This window comes from Anser cygnoides, chromosome 2, assembly GCF_040182565.1.
Source record: "Anser cygnoides isolate HZ-2024a breed goose chromosome 2, Taihu_goose_T2T_genome, whole genome shotgun sequence".
NCBI lineage: Eukaryota > Metazoa > Chordata > Aves > Anseriformes > Anatidae > Anser > Anser cygnoides.
The window spans coordinates 142,251,826-142,259,462 of record NC_089874.1 but is presented as its reverse complement, the minus strand read 5'-3'; the positions used below and the strand labels follow the sequence as shown (position 1 = coordinate 142,259,462).

At 52.1% G+C, this 7,637-nt stretch overlaps 1 protein-coding gene and 1 long non-coding RNA gene across 17 annotated transcripts; one reads left to right on the top strand and one right to left on the bottom strand.

The window, feature by feature from the left end:
- Positions 1–1,190: 1,190 nt before the first annotated feature.
- Positions 1,191–3,271, bottom strand: ODF1 (outer dense fiber of sperm tails 1). Its single transcript, XM_013180039.3, has 2 exons — positions 2,975–3,271; positions 1,191–1,642 (listed from the first exon to the last, which is right to left on the bottom strand). Exons 1-2 carry the CDS (start codon positions 3,226–3,228, stop codon positions 1,330–1,332), a joined length of 567 nt encoding a protein of 188 aa, XP_013035493.3. The 5' UTR covers positions 3,229–3,271; the 3' UTR covers positions 1,191–1,329.
- Positions 3,272–3,408: 137 nt separating this feature from the next.
- Positions 3,409–6,695, top strand: LOC106035323 (uncharacterized). 16 transcript variants are annotated; one of them, XR_010828750.1, is made up of 7 exons: positions 3,424–3,482; positions 3,571–3,675; positions 4,050–4,159; positions 4,324–4,413; positions 4,524–4,679; positions 4,830–4,890; positions 5,678–6,694. It is a non-coding gene; the product is annotated as an uncharacterized lncRNA (long non-coding RNA). The 16 variants fall into 16 exon arrangements; XR_010828745.1 differs by having other exon boundaries at positions 4,006–4,159; XR_010828749.1 differs by lacking the exon at positions 3,571–3,675 and having other exon boundaries at positions 3,409–3,493; positions 4,006–4,159.
- Positions 6,696–7,637: the final 942 nt, after the last annotated feature.

Below are 7,637 nucleotides of genomic sequence, written 5' to 3'. Positions count from 1 at the left end.
GCAGTGCTCACTCGACGGGGGGGACAAAGTGCTGCTGACTTTTTCTGCCCAAACAGCAGCAAATGCAACCCTCAGAAGAAAGTATACTGACAGTTCATTCCCTCTCCCAACTGCAAAGCTGCTTTCGTTCTAATTCCGAGTTATGGATTCTGCCCTGTGCTACAGCAGGAAATGCTTCCAGTCATCTACTCATCTGTTGGGAAATGCTCTGCAATGTTCCCAGTGCCTTCTAAATAAAAGCCTTCTGTTCGTCCAAAGTGGCTCTTCCCAACAGTGTAACTTCTGTAAGAGCCCAACAAAGTGGACAAATGGCACCGCTTCGTTTTTTGGTACTTCCAAGGGAAAGTTGGCTCAGTAGGGCTCCTACCTGCTCCTCCATCACAGCAGCACCTCATTCTGCTGCAGCCCCACGTGGACCAGCACAGCCCTTTCTGGCCACCTCAACAGCACGCAGCTCTAGCGGCCACCTAAGAAGCTTCCTCCTTCAACGTGGAGGGACAACACTGGCCCAGGAGCTGTGCTGCCAAGAGAAAACATAACCGAGTAGTGCTGAGGGCATAACACAGCCCTGCCACTACTCACCAGGCTCCCCTGTGTGTACCTCCAGTTCCCAGAGGCTTTTTCCTCTCCGAAATATATCAAGAATAATTCAGGACTTGGAAACCCAGCAGCCCAGTGAGAAAGAGGAGAAATCTCTGCCGATGTTCCTCTCCAGGAAGGTGAAGAAGTGATTGGGTCGCCAATAGAGGGAGGAGATGTCTGCTAGAGGTGGCTTCTCACAGGGACAGGAGATGAACCCAGACAAATTTAGGGAACAAAGACCCAAGTTCCAAATAGCAAGGGCAACTCCCCACCAGTACGTGTAACCCAGGGTGCTACCTTGGAAGGAGTCTCCTCCCTTTGAGGTGATTATTATCGAGCCCTAGGAAATATCCTTACAGCTCAAATGGAAGTGATGGGGTTGAGAGAAATTTCCTTATTATAGAAGTGTGAATGATAAATGGTTTCATTCAGCTTTTGAAATCCACAAGATTACAAGCAGCAGCAATACCTGTTCTCAATCAGGCTACCTCCTGCAGTGTCCTTTTATCTAGCAAGTGACCACAGCCAAGCATTCCCATATCTTTGTGTTTTCCTCTTGGCACCCCCCTTTCCAATAACCAAAACCTTTTGAATGAAATGAGGCTCGCACACATTTTTTTTTTTTGAATGCTCTGTTTTGTTTTGGAAGAGGCCAGAAGTGCTGGTGGTGCCCACAGATGGGGTGGACCTGGAGTCCATGGGAGGAGGGAGAGGAGGAAGGACCCTGCCCAGGTCAACCCCGGTGGCTCAGAATCTCATGAGGCAGGGGCAGTGCTTGTGTGCAGTTTCAATCTTCACGATCCTGTTAGACCCTAGAGAGTACGTCACCTCGTCTTCACTCACCCCTGGCGGCAAGGAGATTTCCTTCCTGATGTTTTTGTAGTTATATTCCCTCCCTCGCGCGGTGGTGTGTGTCTCCTCGTGCTCTGCTAGCACTTGGACCTTCCTGTCCTTCACTATCACGGTGACTTCCTCGGGGTCAAAACCCTTCACGTCCATCACAGCTAAAACGTTACGATCCCGGGAAGCATTTGGCATCCTGTTAGATCTTTTTTGTATGCTGCAATAAAAACAAGAACAAAGCCTTGCAGACTGACTCATGGAGGAATGGCTGGATAACTCTGAGGCCAAGAGAAGTAAATGGGAAACTCCTGGCTCCATCTTCACACGCAGGCTGACCCACAGCACTTGGGGTGTTCTTGGCCCACGTCTGCAAGCTTTGGTGGTCAGGAGCACTTCAGCGTGCCCTCTTGGGATGGGGCAACTGAGAAGGTGAAAAGCTCTGCCAACACAGTATACGGAAGGCAGTGCTCCTCTTTCATGTGTAAATGTGCCCACTAAGCCATGCGTGTCCTGTCACACGTTGTCCTACATTGAAATGGGGAGTTGCAACAGACCACGTTTTCCATTTAGGAGCTTTGTCTGAAGCAATCAGGGGACAAGAGACACATCTGGCAACAAATACAAAAATGCTCCTGCGGAGCTGGGCTGGAGGCTCACCGATCCATTAAAATGATTTCCAAGCCTGTCAAACAGCACGCCTGCTCCAGCAGAAGAACGGCTCTTATTCAAACCATTCGTAAAACACACAGCAGAAGGGGCACCTCCGTTACAACAGCTGAAGAGGACACAAGGCACCAAACTCAGAGGATAATGTGCCTGATGAAGGAGGAAATGGGGCCACAAGTGAGGAAACAAGTGAGAGATCCCAGAGGGGTTCGTGTGCACCGATGGAAATCTGGGCCCAGGACCTGAAAAGTGCTGCTCAACAGCCCTGCATGAGCCCCAGCCACCAGGTCAAGTAACCTCACGGTGACTTTTGGTTGTGCAGAAGTCGGTGTAAAACTAACCCTGGGGTCGAGCTTTCTTCTTTTTCCTCTAGCTTCATCGCACCCACCAGCTCATGCATGCGGCCGGCGGTGGCTGGCACTCACTGGTAATGAAAATGTTGTGTTTTTAATTGACCGGGTCAAGGCCTCACCTCCAGGCACGGCAGAAGGGAACTCAAAGCGAAGGCTGAGTTCGGGCACAACACAGCAACAGGAGGCTCCCGGCAGCGTCTGAGGGCCAAGGGATCTCCCACCTCTTCTGGTCTCCCAGCGCTCAGCTACGCCTCCGCTCAGACAGAAGGGTTGTGTCCCGTACCGCCCCCCTTGCTGCAAGGCTACACTCGGATTTTATCCGCACTAACATCAATCTTCAGTTCCTTTCATGAAACTAAAACCGTCACAACAGCGGCCAGAATGGAAACTCAGAAATCCTGAAACGTCCCCGTACATACGCCTCCGGCGCCAGCGTGCACCCGCCTGTGGGGGCTCGGTCTGGATGGAGGCCGCAACGCGCCCCTGCCGCCCGTCACCCTGCCCAGGAGGCCGGCGTGCGGCCCTGTTACCTGACCAGCTCCTGCTCCATGTCCACCGTGGCCGGCAGGGCCCTGCCACGCTCCGCCGGGTGGCTGGATGTCCCGCGGGGACGCAGGCAGGGGCAGGGGGGAGGCGGCAGGGGGCTGCAGGGGCAGCAGAGGGGCAGCTCCTCCCGCAGGTGCCGCAGGTGCCGGTCCAGCAGCCGCACCTGCCTCTGCATTTCTCTCTCGGCTCGCCTCAAATCCCACTCGGTGTCTTCCAAAATGCGGCTGAACAGAGACATCTTCGAGCTGCGGCAAGCCGCATCGGTGCCCGAGCGCAGGTTGCGCTCGGAGAGGGGGAAAAAATTTGCCCGGAGAGCTGCGGGTTGGCGTGGGCTGGGGGTTGCAGCCACGGGTGTTCTTCTGAATCCTGTGACTCGAGGAGGTGCCTTGTGACATCACGGGGCTGGGGACGTGTCACGGGGCTGGGGACGTGTCACAGCCCCGCGGGTGTCCCCGGGAGTGTCCCCACAGGTCCCCTACACGTCAGGACAAGGTGATGCTTCGGTAGGAGTCAGTGACAGAGAGATTGCAGTCAGTGGAGGAAAGCACAAAGGATGTCGCATCCTGCGCTTGCTTTACAGAGAAGGAGACACAGCACGGGCAGCGCAGACACCCACAGCACTGCCGCAAGCCCTTGTCCAAGCTGACAGCTTTGCAGATGCAGCGAGTACTGGGCCTGAGCAGAGGTGTGGGAGCCACCAGCTCCTAAGGACTGTAAACCCCATGGAATCACAGAAAGGTTTGGGTTAGAGGGGACCTTAAAGCCCACCCAGTTCCAGCCCCCTGCCATGGGCAGGGACACCTCCCACCAGACCAGGCTGCCCCGTGTGGGGCTGCCTGTTGGACACCCCCCACATCACAGTGCTGGCGCACCATTCCCATGAACGTAAGCATTCGACTAGCTCTGACTGATGTTCACCTAATTACATCTCCATATGCCAGCAAATGTTTGTTAGCAGCCAAATGCTTCATACGTACTTAGAAGGCAAAACTTCTTAACGAACCATCATTCCCAGAAGTGACGCTCACCATCAGCTTCTGTCCTGTCACCTCCAATAAGCGCTGCAGCCCAAGACACGAACCATCTTCCCTCAGACTGTCCTGCCACACGAACGCTAATCCCAGCCTCGGCAGCAGCAGCATCCACGTCTCGGAGGCACCTACAAAGTGGTGAGATGTACGACATGTTATTTTCCCCAGGCAAAATACGACTTTGGCTTTTTAATAAATCAAAAGAGCCAGCTTATTTTATATTGAATGGTAGTCTCACCCGGAAAAAAAAAATACTTTATGGTTTATTACTCATAAAAGGCTCAGCTTTTTTTTGTTTTCAGGATGAATCTTTTATTTAAAAGCTGAATTCAAAGGCTGCCACTGTGTGAAGAGTCCCTCCTGGAAGGAGTCTGTGCACCTTTCCGACTGGGGTATTTTGTCTTCAGAACTCTGACACTCTCTGGTCTCCCTGGCTCCACATGAAAGCGCCTTTCAGGAGGTCTCTCTCGCATGGTGGGAGCCTGAATCATTTATTTCACAGAGGAAGTTTTGTTTGCCAAGTCACATCTGAGGAGACGAGATCTGGAGCAGACCGCTCGCGCTGAGGAGCATTGCGCTAAATCTTCCTGACAGAGTCCTCGGGGCACGTACAGCAGGAGCTACCCGTGCTGCGAAGGCACGGAGCCGAGGAGAGAAGGTGGGTCAGGGTAACCCAGCACCCCTGCGAGGAAAGGGGGGCCGGGCAGAGGTGGCCTGGTTCTGGCCAGCTGCCCCACAGGACCCCAGGCTGCTATTTTCTTTTATTTTTTTTTCCCCCTGCTTTTTTCTTCTTTCCATATTTTGGCAGCAAAGCCCACAGGCTGTTCAAATTGCACGTTTACAGCAGAGAAGCCCACTGAAACCAGTAGGTGCGTGACTTACACAGAGTCTAGGTTTGACCTTAAAGCTACTTCCCTTTCACATTTGTCTTGTTGTTGTTGTTGTATTTATTTATTTATTTTAAGTTCTGGCAGCTCCCAAGAGATCCATGAATCACCTAAAAATTGTATAGAGGGAAAAATGAAAACAGGTAGCAGAATAAGGCAATTGCCCACCTCAGGTCCCACGGGTCACAGCAGGCACACTTCAGAGCCAGGAACATTTCAACACTTGGCCCTGGAGCAGAGATCAGAATAGAAAAGCTGAAGCAAGATTGGGGAGGATACACCAAGAAAGAGCTCCAGAGAATGGCTAGCAGTAAATACAATAGGCCACGTGGAGAGCCACCGAAGACAAACTTGCCCCATTGCCTTTAGGACAACTAGTGCTGGTGGGCTGCTCTCCAGACGCAGGTCGCTGTGGTCCCTCCTGTGAACTCACCCAAGGAGGCTGCACGACACTTTAGGAAGTGCACCAGAGGGGTTGCTGGTTTTGCAAGAGTCACTGTAAGCCAGACACTTCGTGAGCTGAAGGCTCTGCCGGCATTCAGGCAGGCGAACATTGCACACAGACCGAGAGGAAGGCCTGCAAGGTCCTTTGCTTTGCTAGCTCAGTGCCTGCCCAGAACACCCAGACCCCAAGAAGAGAGGCTGAGCGTGCCCCTCCCTGCAGCTCTTCTGAGGCAGCTGGCTTTAGCAGCTGGGACATCTGAAACCAAGGAGCACGTTCTCCAGCACTTCCAAGAGGTTTCCAGCATGTATTTATGTTTGCTCCCAGGCAGCAGTGAGGGGGGCGCTGCCAGCAGCCTGCAAACACCACCCTCGGAGGCAAGGGCACCTCTCGCCGCACGGGTGAGCCCCTCTCCAAGCTGGCGCACAAGATGCAGTCCGTCATGTGGCCGTGCTGCTCAGAAGACGACCTCTGGGCATGGCAGGAAAAGGACATCTGAGCTTGGTAAGTGTCCACGTGTGCCCTTACCTTGTTCTCAGTGTCCACGTGTGCCAGCTTGTTCTCAGGCCTGGAGAGCATCAGCACAGCCCCTGACCCCAAGCACCGAGCAGGGGGACCCGCACACAAAACCAGCCGAGGACAGCACCATACCTCCTGCACAGGACATGAAGTTATACGTGCCTGCAGGACACACAGCCAAGCACATTCACTGAGCTGCTTCTCTCTCCCTCTGCCCCCTTTCCCATCCCATTAACACCAGCTGAAGCAGATCAAGCAGGACTGCCCGACACATGGTGGCCCTGCTTCGGGAACGGTGCCTGCTTTTTCTTGTCTTCCCATGCCCTGAAACCTCCTGGGGAATTCTGCAGTGGGCTGACACGCCGTGTCAGCAGCGCCTGCTGTGAAACCAAGCAGCACAGGAGCAGCTATGCTGTTTTACAAACATTTCCTGAAACACCTGTGCATGGAATTTCTCACCCCCAGGGCACTAAATGCTCCAGCACTGTCACACTGGGTTCATATCTTTACTTGTGTTTCCAACCAATGTTTAAAAATATAAAAGCCTATCTGCAGCCAGGACTTCTTTTTTTTTTTTTTTTTTTAAACTAGCTGTAGTTTTAAAACCAGAAGTAGATATACATCTCTGAAGCCAATCTGTAGCCTTTTTTCCTGTTACTGCATCACCTATCCAAGAATTGTATGCCGTCAGTGTGCTTTTTTCATGCTTCTGTTGTTGCTCTTATCAGCAAACAAACAAAAACCCCAACACTATAAACCTTTGGCCCTCCCCATGCAAATGAATCACTTTGCGCTTACAAGCAACATCTGGGCGGCTAGGTCAGACAACTTAATGGCTATTTTTTATCTTATGTTTTATGATGATTGTATAAAGATTGACATAGTGATAATCCTCACCGCCACTTCCCAAGCGCAGAGCAGAAGCGTGCACCTGTCTTGGCTGCGACAAGCGGATCTCCTGATTGTGTGTTCTCGTTAGAGCCTCTGACAGCTTTGGAAGGCGGCTGCTGCGTCTTCCCAGCACTTAGCACTGTTTGCAAATTACTGCAGCTGAGTATCGTAAATTTAGTTTCAGCGTTGTCTCAGCCATACGTGATCATTCTCATTCTCATTCTCATGTCTCCATATAGGTTACTGTCTGTGGATGTCATTTTTAGGAAAGGGACCTCAGCAATCAGATCTGGCTCGTTTGGCAAATGATGGTTTGGGTTGCCTGCTATCCATTTTCAGGCTTCATTTCCTTTGGGGCATGGCATTATAGAGAAACCCATGGTCTAAGTGGCTCAAAGGAATCAGATCACACCTCAGCCTGGCACATAAAAGCCAGCAAATGTTAACGGTAAAAAGCCCCAAATCACGGATGTCCCCTGCTTCCAGTACAGCAAGAGAAAGAGGGACTGGTGACAGCCCGTGGTGCTTGGGAAGTGAGCAACATGTGTAGGTGGGTAAACCATGAAGAATCACAGAATCATTCAGGTTGGAAAAGACCTCCAAGATCATCTGGTCCAACCTTTAACCTAGTACTGAAAAGTTCACCACTAAACCGTGCTACTAAGTTCTACACCTACACGTTTCTTGAATACCTCCAGGGACAGTGACTCAGCCACTTCCCTGGGCAGCCTGTTCCAATGCCTAACAACCCCTTCAGTGAAGAAATTTCTCCTAATATCCTCCTCTCCGATGGGATGGCGGTGTGGCTGGCACCTCCTGCAATGTCCCCATGAGCAGCTGGCTGGCGAGGCAGCGAAGGGCAACCTCTTACCTCAGC